This window comes from Rhinichthys klamathensis, unplaced genomic scaffold (genome assembly GCF_029890125.1).
Source record: "Rhinichthys klamathensis goyatoka isolate OS25496 unplaced genomic scaffold, OSU_Roscu_1.1 h1tg000137l_1, whole genome shotgun sequence".
Lineage (NCBI taxonomy): Eukaryota > Metazoa > Chordata > Actinopteri > Cypriniformes > Leuciscidae > Rhinichthys > Rhinichthys klamathensis.
In genome coordinates this window covers 1,075,770-1,095,027 of record NW_026606672.1, presented here as the reverse complement: position 1 = coordinate 1,095,027, position 19,258 = coordinate 1,075,770, and the positions used below count along the sequence as shown (strand labels likewise).

The window sequence follows — 19,258 nt, the reverse complement described above, 5'->3', positions numbered from 1 at the left end:
TCTGGTATAGGCTACTGACATTTAACTTATGTGCTTGTGCAAATGCCATAGTTAATGATTCAGGCCATGATGTGCACTCTCCCTCTCCAACCTGCTTGGTTTTCCAGTTTTGGAGGAAGATATTCTCTTGATTCGATTCCTCGAGAAGTCCATTTAGGCCTATCACAGTAACCACAGGTATTTGCCTCTTATCCAGCCAGGTTATTCAGACTTCAAGGTGCAATATATTAGACTAGATAAAACTCTTTTATCTACTGTGCTGTGAAATAGAGGTAAACGGAGCAGTTGTGCTTTTATCCACAACTCCAGTCCAATCCAATAAAAAGATTTCGATGGAAATTCCATTTCCTCACCGACACAACTGTATTTTTAAATGAAACCCGTGTCACTTCAATAGGTGTCTACCACATCAATAGCCATCATTAATTTATTGACGCTATAGCCTACAGGTCAAAATTACACGATCTTTTTACAAGATTGAGACTAAAATGTATAGGCCTAGGCTAATCTTAGGCAGCAAGCAAGTTTTCAGCAAAGTAACTAGATGACCTTCAGGATCAGACTGCCAACAGACATATTAGGCTTGGAAACTGGTTGTTTGGGAGGTTGGTTATTCAATAGTTAAAGGCACACTGTAGAATAAAGACAGAAACGCGAGACCGACTTTGCATTAGTCAACGGCAATGGAACGGTATCACATTTTCTGCGACTTTACTGCCATCTAGTGGACAACAAGAAATCCGTTAGTTTTTTTTAAGTCTAGGTCCATAGGAGCAAATTACATAGTAAAACCATGTATTGAGTAAGGCAGGCCAAATACCTGATAAAAACACAAACCAACACATCCTGACCTCGTCACCTGTAAAAGGTTATCCCATTTCTTCGGGAATTTAAATCTCGGCAGTTTCACAACCAGCAGCTGCTCAATGATGTGGCATCATTGATTCTTTTACTGTGAGTGACGACACGCTGACCGTTGCAAGATGGCGGGCGCGCCTACGTGTCTGAAGCGGTCGAATGAGAAAACTACGTATGCATATCTATGGTCTAGGACCTAGGTCTACGCAGATCAATGTCGAATTCCAGTATTACCTTTTTGAAATCAGTAGAAATTTAATTAAGTTCTTTGTTCAATAACATTTCTTTAGATATATTTTATAATTCACGTTTAACTTAATGAATTTGACCAATTTAAGAAAACAAATATAATATATTATCAATTAAATGTCATAAAAACATATTTTAATGACCTTTATTTATAATTTTATTCCATAATAAGTTAATTTGGGAATACAATTATAAAACTACATTTATTTGATAAATCTGACTTTTACGTATCTACTACGTATGACATCATTGATGACGCGTGTAACCGTTGAGCGCTAATTTTCAAATGGTCGTCTGAACAGACGGAATAAAGAAAGTTTGGATCAGTTATACTGCTTATAAATCATCAGTTCATCGCAGGTAATTTGAACTTCCATTGTTTGTACTTCATCTAAGATACGGTTTCAGAGCCACAGTGTATAATTTGATCTGTTATGTTTTTTAGAAGTGTGTTTAGCGCTAGCTAGCAGGCGTTCATAAAAGGCTAACGTAAACTGAAGTGTTTGCATTTCGCTTTTGGAAATTAGCTCTAGGGATATAAGTTACACTTCTGCTCTTATATAACGTTTATTGTTGACATGTTTGTTAGCTATTCGTTTGCTCATTTTAAGCAGCTAAATAAACGTTACTTGACGTTGTTTACATGGCAAGGTCTCTTGATTTAACGTTACCAGTGTTTAAGTATAACACATGCAATATTTAGCAAACTGCACTTAATGGCAAAAGCTGCACATTAGTGGTGTATGGATATATGACGGAACAATATTGCCCCATAGTTTCGTAATGAGCGCATTCAGTACCCCGACCTCCCGGCCACGGCAGTGGTCGTCCCCGGCAATAGGACACAAAGCCGCTCTGTCAGCCACCAGCACACCTCTGCTGGATAACATCCAGGGAAACGACGATGAACAGGAGAGACGTCAAAGACGCAGATCCAAAGTCATCGGAGTGACCGACTCCTCTATCAACGAGGCCGGTAGCCACAGGTTGGTTGAAACCCCGTTCTCAGTTCCATTAAAATACAAAAACAAAAGTAAGACAGCACAATGTACAATCTTGTTTTTTCTCCATAGTTCTACAGCTACACCCGCTGCTGTCCCTAAGCTGTCATCAGCACAGATATCTGAACATTATTCGACCTGCATCAAGCTTTCCACTGAAAATGTGAGTTAAAATCAATGTATGCTGACTTTACTGTCAGTATTTTCCTGAAAATGCAACAGGGCTATTACTTGTCACCTTCCTTTTGCAGAAAATTACCACAAAAAATGCATTTGGTCTGCACCTTATTGATTACATGGCAGACATTCTCAAGCAGAAGGACTCAGAGCTCAACTTCAAGGTAGAAACCTTTCGAATTTGTATTTAGCTCCACTTCGACAAAGTTGACATGCATTATCGGAAATTATGATATTGTAACTGTATGTTTGTGTGTTGATCTAGGTGGCAGCGGGCACCCTGGACGCCAGCACAAAAATCTATGCAGTGAGGGTGGATGCGGTCCACGCTGATGCTTACAGAGTTCTGGGAGGCTTGGGCTCTGAGACCAGACCAAAAGAGAGTAAGTTGATATTCAAGTTATGGGTCTGCTGTAGGGCTGCAACAAACGATTATTTTGATAATCGATTAATCGGACGATTATTTTTTCGATTAATCGGATAAAAAAATTCAATTAGATTTTTTTGTTAATTCACTAAATAAAACCCGGTTACACTTTATTTTAAGGTGTCCTTGTTACAGTGTAATTATATATTTAAGTACAGAGTAATATTAAGTAACTACATGTACTTACTATAGGAATAGGGTATGATTAGGTTGAGGGTTAGTTGCATGTAATTATGCATAATTTACTGTTATTACTACAGTAAGTACATGTAACATATGTAACAAGGACACCGTAAAATAAAGTGTTACCTAAAACCCTAAATTAGGATATTTATGTGTAAAAGTGTACTTTAAAAAGTGCAAAAGCCACACATTTTTAGTTTTAGTAATATCAATATTTGCATTGTTTTTAATGATAATTGCTGATGGCAAGTTGACAACCATGATTAATGTAAAAAAAACAAAAAAACATTTATATCAACATATTGTTTTAACACAATTTTTGTTAAAACAAATTTACACAGACATGTTGTTCAGATGTGAAGATATAAACTAAAAACATCTCAAATATATAATTCATTTAATTTTTATTTAAAATTAATTGAATTATAAGGATACATTGATAAAATAAATATAGAAAGACTGAAAACAAGCGTGTGAACGTAGAGCCGCAGTAGATCACGTTTGAAAAAACAATTAAAACTTAATAGACAAATGCAGTAAATAGAGAACGTAATGGAGGTACGCAGCAAGCTAACAGGCTTGATTAAAAAGACAGGAAAAATGATGCATTAGTGCACAAGCATTCGCTGAAAACCACTGAGTACAGTGAGTGACTAAAACAATCTTTTACTGCTGCTGTTATTAACTGCCTTTATATTTAGTGCTTCGCTTTGTAAAGACCGTTTTAATTTAACCTATTTCTGCGGTAGCGCTATTTTAATCCTTCACTTATGTTGCGAGCAAACTGATTGCGCAACCTGATGCTCGAGACAAAATACAGACATCCCAAGTCTCCCGGAAGTTCTGGGAGTCACCCGCATATTGATAGCGGCTTATGCGGCTCCCCGATGCCCGCAAATTAGTTCAAACTCCCGGGATTTGAGCGCGCATGCGAGACAGAAGAGACTGTGCTCCAAACCGTGTAGCGCGAGCGCGCGGCAGAGCAACGGAGGGAGAGAGACCTTGCGTGTGTGCGTATGTGCCTCATGAAGCGCGTGTAAAACAGAGAGCATCCTGATTGGCCTGTTTCAACCAATCACCAGTAAACGCTCACCGTGACGTAAGCAGACCAACTAATCGATAATGACATTCGTTGACAACGATTTTCATAATCGATTATTATCGATTTTATCGATTAGTTGTTGCAGCCCTAGTCTGCTGACATGTTACAAAAAACAAAGATGACTTGTGCTGTAGGTCAGATTGGTCAGAGAGTGTCTTGTGATCATTGTCTTCATGGTGTACTGGTGGTGTCATTCCCTCTCAGGACCCTGCACAGTTTTACTGAAATCCCATCTCATTTTAGGTCAAGATGGTATCGAGGAGGCAGTAGCCGAGGGCGGTCAGGGAGATCAGGTGGCTGCTAAACAGACTAAGAAAAGACCTCAGAAGAAGACAGTGGAGCAGAACCTCAATAACATCAATCTCTCTGAATCTGAGATGAAGTGTGAGGTGATTAATATCCGAGTGTGATTGAGTCAAGTACTTTTTTTTGTATAGCACTTTTCACAATACACATTGTTTTAAATCAGCTTTGGTGTTAATGTTGGTAATATCCTTATGCCTTATAGTTGCTTTTAGCGGAATTGAGCTGGGTGATAATAATATAGTTTACCTTTTGTGATGATACAATCAATCAAGCAGTTGAGATTTACTATATAGCAGGGCTGTACGTTAACTTTTTTTGCACATAGCAGCACTGGTGCTACAGAGGTTGAAAGCTTTGTAGCACAGGCCACACAATTACCGTGTGTTCACACCGCCGCTGGCGACAGCGTCAAAGTGGCCGGAAGTCATTAATTTTCAATGTGAGCGGGCGGCGCGGTGCGTCTTGAATGGTGAGAGCATCGAGGAGAGCTGAAGTCAGGTCAACTTTATGGTAATGAGCCATCGGTTTGGCGGTAGTAGAAGTTCTCCGCTTGAGAGGATTCCAGAGAACGCAGTCAAGTAAACTTTGGTTCCGACAACATTAGTTCCCAAGCAAAATTGAGGAAAGGTTGATCATGTGAATTTTATAAGCAACACTATTTATAGGGAACATTTTCGCGCTAGAATGCTTGTTTTTCAGAGGGAATGCAAATTAGATTAGCACTTAACCATGAACACAAAAGCCACATCACACAAATGGATTTTAATTAGTTTATTTTGTTAGCAAGTTCTTTCCATCGATCAATTTCTTTTTCACATTTAAAAGATTCCATGAGGTTAATTTATACCCTACTTGGTCAGTCTGCACAAATAACGATCAACATGCTTGTTTGCATAACAATTATTATCAGTCCTTCCAGAAAAAGTTTTTTTCTGTGATTGTTTCGGGCAAAAATCCTTGATTATGCGGCCCGTTTTCTTTAAAAATGCGATGGAATATGTGGGATATTTATGCAATTTTATGCAATGAAATTGCGGGAACTTGCAAAAACTGCGGTTTGATGAAAAAGAGAAAAAAAAGTGATTCCCCCAACACCCTGTTCTCACTAGGCTACTACCTTAAAGTAAAGAGTCATTTCTTATTACTTCCTATGATAAGCAAACATACTACATCACAGAACGTGCTGGGAATATTTAAGTTCTCATCTTGTTTTATTTCAGACCTTAATAAAAACATAAAACTTACAAAAAATTGAGTCAAACAAGTTCTGTAGCTTTACAAAAGGAATATGCTACAACTTCTGTACAAATGAATAAATAAAATATAAAAAAATAAAGTGTGCTCCTGTTTTACAGCTTTTCGATGATGTTCACGTCGCGTAATTACATCACTTCATAACGTTCCCATGGCAACAGGGGGAAATGGCTGCTCTTGTGTGAAGCAAACGCAACATTTTTCAACTTTCTGCTAAGATATATGTGACATTTTTGCAACGAAAATGCGAGGATTATGAAATCATGATGCAAGCCCCGCATATTTTGCACGGAAATCGGCAATTTATGCGGTGAAAGTGCGGCGTATTTGAAAAAAATGCGGCCCCCGCATAAATATGCGGACTGATTATGCACTAAATCATGCGATAGCATAATTGCGTTTTTCTGGAGGGACTGTATTATGATCATTATATTTTACAGAAAATCATTAGAAAGGTCTAATGTAAAATATAACATGATAAAAAATCTGATTAATATCTTATTTTTTACTGGAAATGTATCCACTGAGAGAGAAAAAAACTACTGTACACTTCTCTAAACCAGAGAAAAAATTATTTCTTTCCTGTTTTTTAAGTAAGGAATAATTGACGACGGGCCGTTGAATTATTAGAGGGTGTGCATTATTTTTCTAATAATTCAACGGCCCGGAGTCAATTATTCCGCTTATACTACAGTTACCACACCTCGAAACATTGTTCAGATGATGTAATTCTAGACGTTTGTCAAGTTTTTGTCATTAAAACGCTCTTGTATGAAGGACTAATTTCTTACGCATCTAATCCCATGCCTCCGTTGCTAATTCCAAAACGTCATTTTAGAGTTAGTAACGGAGGTCTGAGCTACAGACAGCAGACTAATGCTGGGGACACACTTACGACTTGCTGAAACATCCGAAGACTGACTGTTTCCATCGACTGCAGCAGGTTCAGGTTCAAACACCGACTGAACGCGCGTTTGGGCATGATCAGTCATAAGTATCAAATTACATTCATAACCGGCCTTACAATAAGTGTGTCCCCGCTTTATGTGGCCTAGTTATTAATGCAGTTATTAGAGATAGAGAGATGTTGCAAATAATGAGACAGAAAAGCATGTGCGTCAATATTATTATTTATTTATTAATTCAATTCGTTTTAATTCGTTCATTCTTTTTTTTCTATTATTGACAGTAGACGTCTAGCCTAATAAAATAAACACAAAGCCATTTTAATAAGTAGGCCTATCAATAATTATTTATTTGTATATTATCTGGAATAATTATGAAAACCCATGCAGCAGCAGGACTATCAATTTATTTATATATTCAGTTTAATTTTCTATTGATTATAGATAGGACTATATACTTTTTTTTAATTCAAATTAAACTGCATGTGTCCATTGATTGTGAAGTTAGACATCGAAAATGGCAGATCAAGCGCATGGGCTGCATGTTTTTTCTTGTTATGAATTGTATCCTATTTTCCGTTATGACAGTTAACTATGCACAGTGATATGGAACTGTAATGCGGTCAAACCTGCCTGGAACTACTTTAGCCGTGCGTTTCCCTGAAAATAATTGCGCACCTTAGAACGTTCTCAACCAATCAGAATCAAGCATTCAACAGCCCTGTAGTATAACCCCAAATAATGTTGAGCAAGAGTACACACGCAATGTAATATCTATTTCATTCATACTTGACATATGTCGCACTGTACAGCCCTCCCTGTATAGTATATATCGCCCTATGTAAGTATACTGTATGTATGTGGATAAAGTTGAACATACTTACTTATTTATTCAACTTTATATGAAGAGCTGAGTGATAATAGTTGCATTTTGAAACAATATAACAATCACACAGCTGAGATTTGGTGTATATATTGCTTTGTGTACAAACTATATGAATCCAGGTAATGTAGGATCATAGGATGTACGATTAACTGAATATATCGCTGGTTGATAATATAGTTTACAATTTTTCACAATATGACAATCAAGCAGTTGAGATTTTTTTAGAAAGTACATATACTGAAAACTGTTTTTTTTTTTAATTTTTTAAACAAGTTGATTTATGTTGTGAGGACCCCATAAAGCATGTGGCGTAAGAGCCTACAGGAAGACCTATCCTAAAGCATTCTTTGTGCAGGTGGACCCCATGTTCCAGCGCATGGCTGCTTCCTTTGATGAGAACAGTACAGCTGGAGTGTTCCTCTCTGTGCTCTTCAGTGAGGACAGTCGCTGTGAGCTGCGCTTTCCTTCACATATGACCTTGCTGAAGACACAGCCACCTCCTGTGCAGATGCCCCATCAGAACGTTCCTGCCTCACCATTTACAGGTAAACCACACTCTGTTCCAAGTTACAGGACAGTTTACCCTTGGGTTCACTGAGCAATATTCAGTATTCAGAACCTAAATGTTTCTGCATGTGTTGTGAGTTACAGTCGTTTGATGATGGGAGTCCATTGAATCATACCTTTTTGATTCTTCCAGGTCATCTGAAGACACTAGAGGACAGGCCAATTTGTCCATCCTTAGAGGATTTCTCTTTTACTAGATGGACTCCTGAGCAGGTGAGACTGTTTTGATGACTATTTAAAGCCTCAATATGGTCTCCATATACACTCCAATTCAAAAATTTGGGGTCAGTAAGATTTTTAAATGTTTGAAGGAAGTCTGTTATAATCACAATGTCTGCATTTATTTGTATATTTTATCAAAAACAAAACAGTAATATTGTGAAATATTATTAGAATTAAAAATAACTTATTTATTTGTCTTTTTTCTTATTTGAAGAGTTCAGATGCAAAACCCTCTAAATCCGTCAGACTTATTTTCTTTAAATGAGCATTTTTTATCAGGCTCCTATGTTCACGTCCAGTAGTTTCATTTTAAAGGTACTGATAAGGTTATTAGTCATTGAATAAAATAACTTTTTTTCAAAAATGTCACTTGAGTCAATTCAGTGATTTTTAACAAATTCGATTTTCTTTTGCGTCAAAAACAGCTAAATCCACTTGTGCTTTTTTCGCAAAAACCTCTAAATCCACCTCTTTGGGACAAGACATAGTAAATAGCTGAAAAATCAATAAAAATGTAACTAGAAACACTGAAAAAGATTAGAGCACATTCATTTCAAAACTAAACAGTAGACACACCTCTTTACAGGGGGGCTGAATGAGATCTGCGATTATTTGCAAATCCCACCCCATTTCTCTGCAGTCACCTTTCTGCCCTGTCTGAATAAAGACAAAAGCCCCCCCGATTCACACAGTACAACCACATTGGCAAAAAGAATTGGCGATTAAAATAGTTTAATAGTTTTAGTTTGTATAATCAAGTAGAACAGAGCAACATTCTTAAACATCAATATCTGTGCATTTTGTATAAGAAGCTTATAAGACTTAAATAATGTAAAGTAATATTATAATGTATATCTCAAGTATAATAAATCAAATTCCTTCAAAGTTACAGCACTGCACCAAGAACTGTTATGAGTGCATGCTACACTTGCGACCAAGCTATTTTCACTGTAAAGTTACCGATTTTCTTTTGCCTTGTAAATTAACGGGAAGAGTTTTGAGGTAGATAAACGACGTTCTCTTCTGCCTTTTGATGTCAGTAGGACAGGCTCCTCCATTTCATCGTACTCCATCTTAAAAATGTAAAAAATCTGAATCCAAAAACAAAACAATCTCCTCAGCCGTCTCAAAAAATCCGTCTCCTCAGCGCACCGCTCTATTGAAACAGCCTGTACTGATTCGCGCTGCTCGCGCCTTCTGATTGGTTCTCGGGATGTAGTGGCTTTTGCTGCCAAAGGGAAGTGGCGTCTAGAGGCTTTTGCCGACAAACTGATATTTCTGAATGGGCTGAGGCTGAGATTTCGAGGATTTGAAGCAAATATATTTGTTGAACGTGTACTGTGTTCAGATAGCTTTCACTCAATGTCATTATCTCATTTTTGACGGAGGTGGCGTTTAGAGGCTTTTGCATCTGAACTCTTCATTTATTCTATTTCTAAATATTTTTAAATGTAATTTATTCCTGTAATGGCAAATCTATTTTATAAAATTTTCAGTAGCCATTACATTTCTTATCAATGTTGAAAACAGTTTTGCTACTTATTTTTCTGGAAACCAATAATCATGTTTAAGGATTCTTTGATGAATAGAAAATCAAAAGGACATTTATTTGAAACAAAAATATTTTTAACATTATAAGTCTTTACTGTCACTTTTGATCAATTTCATGCACTCTTGCTGAATTAAATAATACAATTTCTTAAAAAAAAACAACAACTTATTAACCCCTTTTCAACAGTATTATGAGTGCAATATTAAGTGTGTTTTATATTGATGTGATCATCTTTCATGTTGTCAATATAGACCTCAAACCTCAACCAGCTGCTTGAGAAGATGAAGCAGGGAGAGCATGCATTCGACGTCAATGCAGACATCGAGCCAGATGATGATGACAGTCCAGATTTTGGGGATAATTTTGATGCAGATGTGGATGAGGGCAGGCCAGGAGACTGTGAGGAGTTTAAGGAACACAGAGAAGCTTGTTCAAAGAGCCCCCAGAAAGGACGGTTAGTACTTGCGAAATGTATTGCAGCAAAGTGTTTGCTAATTTTTGAGTTACACACAGGCTCTGCTTCACAATAGGTGAATAGTTGCGGTGGTTTAATATTGTGCATTTTCATCCCAAAGACTGTCAAACATAAGCTCGACCTTAGCTAGCTACTATATTTTGTGTTGTATTTTATGTCTGAATAAAAAAAATTCTTTGCTGTTTTTGTATGTCCATTCACTGTGAGGTGTATTTGCGTTATTAACAGAGGTGTTATTCCTATTGGCGAGGTGGATATTACCACCATGTGTCTGCAGTTGTCTGATCAGCCCAGAGAGTACTCATACTTCAGTCCCAGGACCATGGCCACTTGGGTCGGACCCGGCTACTGGCTTTTCAAACCTGGACATAAGCGTAAGTCATCGACTAGCCTGGGTGTGTTTAACTATAAAAAAAAAAGTTTTTTATTGCTTTCTTAATTTAATTTTTAATGTTGCATTCTCTATTGTTCTTAGTGGTTGTCACATTAAATTTCTCATTTATCCTTTGTAGAGGATCACAAACCAGACAAAGAACCTCGGAAACGAGCACCTAAAAATCCTCTCGTTATTGACTTTAAAGGAGATATCAACTTTCACAATTACTTTCGAACAACTAGAGTAAGTTCCTGTTTACTAATTAATTTTCATGACTTCCATAATGGACAAATGCTTCATAACAGCAATTTTTTTACAATGTTTTTTAATTCCTCTACCAAAAACTTTCAAACCTTGTTGAAGTCAGCAGCAGATTAATTGGTGACAATTTGACAAATAAATATTTGTTATTTCCAGGCAGCAACCACTATCAGTAAATCGGCTTTGAACAGCAGCAATAAGAAAACCACACTTCCAGCAGACTTCCAGTATCCACCCAGTAATCTGTCACAGCTCAGCCTCAAACCCACCAACACAGTAAGAGCATGAATGTTTAATATTCCTGTCTGCATTACTGTGCACTTCAGCATTTTGGTTGTGGCAAATCTACAACATCATTAGAATAATGCTTTACAAGAGATTGACTGCTGGATTGGTTTTTGTTCATTTTACAAATTTGACTAATTTATTTTCTCACTTTAGTTCAGTGCAGAAGGAAAGAAGAGATTATCGGGAGAGCTGGGTGGGGACATAGGAGAGTATGATTACAACAACGCCAATGACACAGCCAACTTCTGTCCTGGTCTTCAGGTACACTAAACACTACTGTTACGTGTCATAGGTTGGCATGGAGACAGTCTGTTAACTGTTAGTGGTTTCTGTGAATAGGAAGGGGACAGTGAGGATGCTGAAGGCTTTGGAGGATCTGATGACTCCCAAACAGATAGACCGACCCCTTTCTCTCTAGACACAGATGACATCTCTACATACGGAGAGGACTGTCTTGTCCCTGAGCCTCACAAGGTAAGATGAGAGGACAGATATTGGGTTACTATGCTATACACTGATCATGTAGTGAGATTTTCTTTCTGTTATTTGTCAGTTATTATTAGTTTTTATTTCAGTAGTTTTGTATAGATAACTCATGAATTGTTTGCTGATCTAGGTAAACACCATTGAGATAAACTATGCCAAAATGGCCAAGAAGATGGACATGAAGAAGCTGAAGACCACTATGTGGGGTCTCCTAACAGAAAGTCCTGAAAAACCAGACAAGGTTTGTAACTGTATCTTTCTGACCTTAGTAAAGCTCTTTTATTTACTTTTTTCCGCATCTTTATGGGTAAGTTTAGAAGTTACCGTTTGCATACTGAACTTGGTGTAATAGTAATCACCCTTCAAGTAATCACATTTTAGTAATCAAACAGTAATCCTCTCTCACAAAACTAAGTTTTCTTTTCCACTATAAATTTGTCAGATCACTGAAGGCAAGGCCGATAATTAGTATTTTCAATATTCCAATTAATTTATTAAGCACATAATAAAACAACAGTGTTGACCACAGTGCTGTACAATATACTGAAATAATAAAATAAAAACAATAAATTTAGAAAAAACCTAGGACTAGTACCTGTTGCAACAATGCCTTGTCACTCATACATGATCAAAAGCTAATGTAAAAATATGTTTTTTAAATGTACTCAAAGTTGATGATTATCTAATATATTGTTCAATAGCCTTGGGGCAGCTACCGCAAAAGCACACTCACCTCTGGTTTAACCCTCTGGGGTCTGAGGTGTTTTCGGGGTCCTTGAGATGTTTTGGCATGCTCTGACATTTGTGCATTTTTCAGTTGCTTATAAACATATTAATGGCACAGGTGAAATTACACTCTATATAGCACACACAGGGCTACCATTATATGTGAGCAACATGTATGTACATGTTTGTATTTTTGAGAGAATATTGTTTATGCGTGGTTATTGAAAAAACTAAAAAATAAATTTTCTAATATATGGCCACAAATAACATACTAAATATCTGTCCACAAGACTTTTGACTAGTGGATGTTGTCGCCTAGAGTATTTGCTTCAAATTGATCTGAAAATCATTCTGGCTAATCATTCACATAAAACAATAGATTGTTTTAAATTGTGAAAAACATTTTTTTGTTTGCAAAGGCAATATGCGGATGGGCGGATCGGCCCAACCCCCTCATGAATAATTAGGCAGTTCTCACCTGAGCAGACTGCATACTAATGAGCCTTTCATTCAGGGGTGTCACACAAGAAAGAATGCAAGGACAATATATATATATAAATAAATAAATATTTATATACACACACACACACACACACACACACACACACACATATATATATATATATATATATATGTGTGTGTGTGTGTGTGTGTGTATATAAATATTTATTTATTTATATATATATATATATTGTCCTTGCATTCTTTCTTGTGTGACACCCCTGAATGAAAGGCTCATTATATATATATATATATATATATATATATATATATATATATATATATATATATATATATATATATATATATATATATATATATATATATATATATATATATATATATATATATATATATATATATACATATATATACATATATATATATATATATATATATATATATATATATATATATACATATACATATACATATATATATATATATATATATATACAAACAATCAAAATATAAATGAAAGCCAAAAGCACATTTTTAGTCACACATTTTAGCCATCCACATACCATTTTTAGCCATCCACCGCGGTAAAAATAAACCAGTCGCATTTCAAAGTCGTACGCGAAATGACCGCCAGGTGGCGCAAAGGGACATTTAGCAAAACGTAAGTGGGGCTAATGTCTATTAACAGTAGCCTAAGGATGAAATACTACAAGTTATGGTAATTTCCAAATAAGCCTACAACAAATTGTTGGTCATACAGATAAGATATAATCTTTTAAAACTGTAAAAGGTTAAAGTAGGCCTACACTCACAGGCTAAAGACAAAACGTTTTCTCGCTCATGTGAGAATCAAACGTTTGGTTATTTCTCAGTAACAAAATTCATAGCCGAGCGGTAGAACTGATGGTTCATCATCAAGATGACACAGGTTCAAATCCCGCACAAACATGGTCTGCTGTATATTTTATATTTATTATTGCAGAGAGATTTGTCTAGCTCTAAAACTCTGTTACACCATACAGTTTTGTTTTATATAGGCTATATATATTTTTTTATTTTTTTATTCCAGGCTCTCACGCCACCCCCCCGATTTCTCACGCTGAAGTGTCAACCCGGTCGGTCAAATTCCTGAAAGATATAGTTTATCTATAGATCTACCTGTTGAGCCACTCGTGATCGACTAGTTATACCGTAAATTAGTTAAAATATCCCGTAATCTATTTAGAGCGAGCGTGCATGCGAGACAGATATTGTGCTCCAAACCGTGCGCGCGCATGGCAGAGAGGTCTGTTCCCTACAACCTAGAGTTTTTAAAAACATGGTTTTAAGTAAAGTGTGATTTGCCAGGGGGGACTGGGATTTCCTTCTGGTCTAAACATCCCTACTTCTGCTGAATTATTTTAATCCCCACACCCCTCCCTCCACAGCTAATCAATGCTATAGGCTACTTCACCAATATCAAATATATAAAATAGAGATATGCAACAGGCACGTTTAAACGAAAAACAATAAAATCAAAACCAGCGTTTCAGTTGTTCATTAGTTCCAGTGGCCTTAATGCATGCACGGCTTTTCAAAATTTCACAAAGCGTGTTGAGATTATTTTGAATGAAATATTGAAGTTTATAATTAAGTGTTTTGGCACACCACGCCGAGTGACCCTATGCATTTTTCTAAAGTCGGGTTTTATTCTGGCATCGTGAGTTAGTGTTCGACAAACGCGGCGGCGCGTTCATTTAGATTAATTTATTTATCTCATTATTACAGCTAAAATAACTTAATAGGCGACTCCGTAATTTTTTGGTCATACAGATAAGAGTAGAGTAGCTTACATCGTTCAAAACTGTAAACTTGTATTCATATTAGGCTAACGACAAAAACAGTATATCTGTCCTCTCTGTCTCCGGGAACTGCGCGTCACAAAAATGAACCGAAAGCCACTTCAGCTCAGTCACGATAAGAAATCGGCTATGTCTAAAGCCTTTAAATGTCTAAATATTTAGGCTAATAAATGTTATCTGATTATGTAGGCTAATCCATATGAAAACGAGAGGTACAGAGGATCTACTCAAACATGCGCTTCCCAATGAGAAAATGACAAGACATGGGTGAAAATCTCGCTCTAATTAAATGTAGGCTAAATCGCCCTGAATTAAAATGTAAAAACATAATAATGTATTTGTCGAAATGTTGCGATATTGTTTCATTTAAGTTCATAATTATTCTATAAATGTTATTTAATTTAGCAGCATTACCACGAAGCACCGTGTTTCGATATTTATTTGAATAATACAAAATAAAATAAAAACTTAATTCACAAATTGCATGCCTGGTTGTAAGGATCCAAAGATCCCTGTAGACTTTAATATTAAGTGACAACAAATTCACAAGCGTTTTTTCAGATTATATTTAGTTTTGCTTGGAAAAAGCTGCCCCAAACCAGTTTTATTTCATCAATTATTGAAATAATGAAATATTTAGTAATAAACTTTTATGACAGAAATATCACTAGGCTACATGTAACTTAAATCATTTAATTCCTTCATTATCAACACTGTCTAGAATGGCGATTTAAGTGTGAATTGCGACTTCTCTTTGTGTTAAGTCAGCCTCAGACTCCGATAGCCTGTGGGGGGTTGGAGGGACAGTTGCTGGACAAAGGTGTTAATGTTCCTCTTTCATATGGAGAGTGTCGGATAGCCAGCCTGATGAGCAGGCAAAATTATTGTAAGGATAAATCTGTGTCCAAATGTAGGCCCCATATCTTATTAAATTATAAATATTGTAGTTTATTTATTGTAGCCTATTTAAAGTTTTTTTTTCACACAAAATTTCAATTGAAGTTATTGTAAGGTGAATTCAACAAGGCATGCTGTGTCTTTGAAGCAACAATTAAAGGTTAAATAATTTTTTCGTGATTTGTATGGCTGACACGCAGCGACATATACAGTATTATCAGCTGTATGATGTGTTTTTACCCTGAAATGATTAATTTCGAGAGAGAGACCCGCGCGCGCAGCGAGGGAGACTAAATAAACTTGTTAAAAAGAGATCCAGCGCGAGAGAGGCAAAGAGAAACGCATGTTTTTAATTTAATTATGTTTCTTTGGACAATTTTCGTTTTGTAGGCCTACTGTTTTAATTGTTTAATTTAGCTGTAATTTCTTTGGCAATACAAATTTAAAATGTCGCAAGAATAAGATTAGCCTAGTGTTTCTTATTTTGCATCGCAAAAGAAATAAACTCTAAACAAGATGCAACCCTGTTTTAAATTAAACAATTTAAACCTTGAAATGTTCGAACTTGGTTTCAAACTTAAGTAATTTTAGTGTTCTTTTACATTACACAATAATTTAGCAGACTAAAGACGAGCTTCTTCATTTTCATTTTCTGATCGGCTGACAATCTTCATCAGTTTTTGTCGTTTGTGCAGCGGCTGCGGTTCTACAGGAATGTAGCAAATTTATGTTGTAATGATAATCAAACAAAACTCTTGACTTTAAATAAGTAAACAGATATAAACAGTTACCTATTTAAGCATCAAGGTGGGAAAATATAAACGTAGGACAACATCGGTTAACAACATCTATGCTACATTGAGATTCGATCTCGGGTCTGTTGAAGCTCCTCGAAGCTCGTGTCGTTGCGTTGATCACTGAGCTATCGTCTGTACGCTGTTAAAGTTGTAAAGCCTCGTTCATGTAGCCTAAATGTTTTTATTGCAATGTTTTATGTTGAAATGTTTTCATTATTTATTCAATTACATTTCAGTAGCCTAATTTCAGTATTGTGATTATGAATTATTTTAACTACGTTTCACTTGTTGAATTCTTCTGCTACCAGCTTTCAATCGCTCTGAATCAGCGCGGTGCGGCAGCAGATTACGCATTAGAGAGAATAAACCGGAATAAACGAACACTTTTCAGAGTCTATGATTGTAGCGCCTCTTAGCGGTAAAAGGCAGCAAATACACCACACATTTTACCGCCGCGGTGGAACAGCTGATGTGGGCGTTGTCATGGCTTGCCTCGACATTTGCGTTTGAATAGCGCGCGTCGTCCGTGGGCGTGTCAGATTAACGCGTAATGAAGTGTAATGAGCTGGGGGAAAAAATACTGACAGCACTCTCTTTTCATACAGATTGCATAAACTGAGAATATTTGTTTTTTATATAAATTACTTCATTTAAAAGAAGAGAATTCAAGCTTCATAAAGAAAAACCTCTCGTGCCTGTGTGACAAGTAATCGCGGAGTTACAGTTAATCTTAGGACGCGTTTCAGAATGGACTTCACTGACAGAGAGAACGCAAAACTCGCATCATGTTTGTTTTTCTTTATTTGGTGAAAAGCACAACACTTTGTTTTTATTGTGAGTATCCACAAAAAAAATAGAAACTTAACAGGATCTAATGATGTACAACACTTATATGTAAGATCAAAATTAACAGAGTAATTTGAGTCTCTTTTGCACTGATAAGGAAAAAAGTGAGCTGGTATCGCCGGCGAGACCGCCGACCCCAGAGAGTTAAACCTAAGAACATGTAGAAGTTTTTGCATATGAGATCTTAATCTCTTTGACTTGTGAACGTGAATCAGGCTAGCAATATACGGAGGGGCTGTACCAAAGATTTAAAAACAAACATTGAAAAATCTTGAAATTAACTGTTAACCAGTGCAACGATCTTAAAACGGGGGTAATGTGGTCATATTTCCGAGTACCTGTCAACAACCTTGCGGCTGCGTTTTGGACCATCTGTAATCTGTCCATAAATAGTTTTTGAGCACCATAATAAAGCGAGTTGCAGTAGTCTAATCGAGTGAAGATTAATATGAATAACCTTTTCTGAATCCTTACGGGCTAAAAAAAGGCTTAAGTTTCTGAAAGTGATCCCAACGATATCGTTCCTCTGTATCGTTATAGCTGTGGCTTGGATTCTTTTATATTTAGAACTATATTTTTATCACTATCTTTATAGTTATTGTTGTTGGTGTGAACGGACCTTTAATCTTAAAGATCATTCTTGGTTGGATAAAACTCGTTTTGACACATTTTTAAGCACTTTCACAAACCACACCCAATTTTTTTCTGCTCTGTTGTTCAGCATTGCTTGTGGTCATTTGATTAAAAAAAAATGTTAATGATTTATTGCTTTTACCATTTACAGCAGGTGGAGTGTGAGGAGACAACAGAAGTACCTGGAGAAAAATCCTTCAGCCAGTCTGTCAGGAATCTTGTACAAAGGTACAGTTTTTTTTAAAATCCTGGTGCTGTGTATCTAACAGTCTAAGGATTGACATTTGTCATGTATATACTATACATAAATTTCTCTTTCTCCCACCAGGCTTCCCTCTTCCATGGCTACCAATCTCTCAGTACCGTTGGCTTTTGTGGCCCTTCTGCACTTGGCTAATGAGAAAGTGAGTACTACTTTCTGCTATATAATGATTTCAAAAACTACTGTAGATGTGGACGTTTGTTTAAATTTCTGTATTAGCATGTTGTTTATTATGTTTAAAGATCTACTTGTCTTGCATTAGTATGCACTGAATATTTTGTACCTTACAAGCAAAATTAGTTGTGATCTCATGACGCATCCAGAACATTTGGTTGCTGTAAATCTAAAAGCTCTTCTTTCATCAACAGAACTTGGAGCTGCACAAGATTGACTGCATGACCGATATCATCATTAAACAAGGCCACTGAGAACTGATACAAACATTTTATACAAACTCTTCTTTTTTTCTTTTTTTTACCAAAATGTAAATCCAGTTTGTAAAATACCCATGTGGGGCCAAAACAATATAGTCGAGAGAAAGATGTCAGGATCATGTTAAAAACGTTGAACAGGAAACTACCACAGAATTATTTGAGTGAAAAAATGTCAAAAGCATGAACTAGGGAAAAAAAACCAGCAGTGTGCAGTGCATGTATAATATGATTGCTTTTAAGATCTGTTTAGCAGCTTCAGTAAAAGTAAATGTGAAGTTGCTGCTGTCAATGTAACTTTTTTAAAGATGTTTTATTTAAACTGTGAAATTCATTTTATAACTATGAGGTTTCTTTTAGATGTATATTCTACATCTGATTTTGAAAAATAAAAGTTATTAAAGTATTGTTGGGTAATTCTTTATTATCTCTTTGTATATATTGTTTTGTGTCTAGTATGATGTCATTTTGGAATGGTATAATGTTTTGCATGAATACATGTAATGCCAGAGGCATTTAGGTGGAGCCAATTGTTGCTTTGGCGGAAGAAAAGAGTTTACTGTTTCGTGCATAGTACTCTTAATTATTTTGCCCTAATAATGTCAAGCATGTTAAAAACAAACATTTATTACGTAAAGTACACTGAGTTTAATCACATATCAGTAATTTTAGAAAAAGTCACAAGCCTGTCTGGCTTTACCATAACAATCTTCTCATACCTGAAATGTTGATGGCGTGATAATAGTCTGCGCTCTCACCTTTCAGGTGTTTATATGCGTCATGAATCC

At 36.2% G+C, this 19,258-nt stretch overlaps 1 protein-coding gene across 1 annotated transcript; it reads left to right on the top strand.

Moving 5' to 3' along the window:
• The first annotated feature begins 1,410 nt into the window (after positions 1-1,410).
• ncaph (non-SMC condensin I complex, subunit H) lies at positions 1,411-18,877 on the top strand. Its single transcript, XM_056257407.1, has 18 exons — positions 1,411-1,467; positions 1,884-2,093; positions 2,181-2,271; positions 2,360-2,449; positions 2,551-2,668; positions 4,241-4,386; positions 7,704-7,893; positions 8,049-8,128; positions 9,941-10,143; positions 10,393-10,538; positions 10,677-10,783; positions 10,958-11,077; positions 11,243-11,350; positions 11,429-11,563; positions 11,706-11,816; positions 17,929-18,005; positions 18,106-18,181; positions 18,408-18,877. The coding sequence occupies exons 2-18, from the start codon at positions 1,891-1,893 to the stop codon at positions 18,465-18,467; spliced, it is 2,061 nt and encodes a 686-aa protein (XP_056113382.1). The 5' UTR covers positions 1,411-1,467; positions 1,884-1,890; the 3' UTR covers positions 18,468-18,877.
• The last annotated feature ends 381 nt before the right edge of the window (positions 18,878-19,258 follow it).

What these genes read in the sequence shown, in the direction of transcription:
- ncaph (XM_056257407.1), top strand. Translation starts at nt 1,891, where the DNA reads ATGAGCGCATTCAGTACCCCGACCTCCCGGCCACGGCAGTGGTCGTCC. An exon ending in TCCTGCCTCACCATTTACAG is followed by an intron (nt 7,894 to 8,048) that starts GTAAACCACACT and finishes TGATTCTTCCAG; the next exon opens with GTCATCTGAAGACACTAGAG. An exon ending in ATTACTTTCGAACAACTAGA is followed by an intron (nt 10,784 to 10,957) that starts GTAAGTTCCTGT and finishes TGTTATTTCCAG; the next exon opens with GCAGCAACCACTATCAGTAA.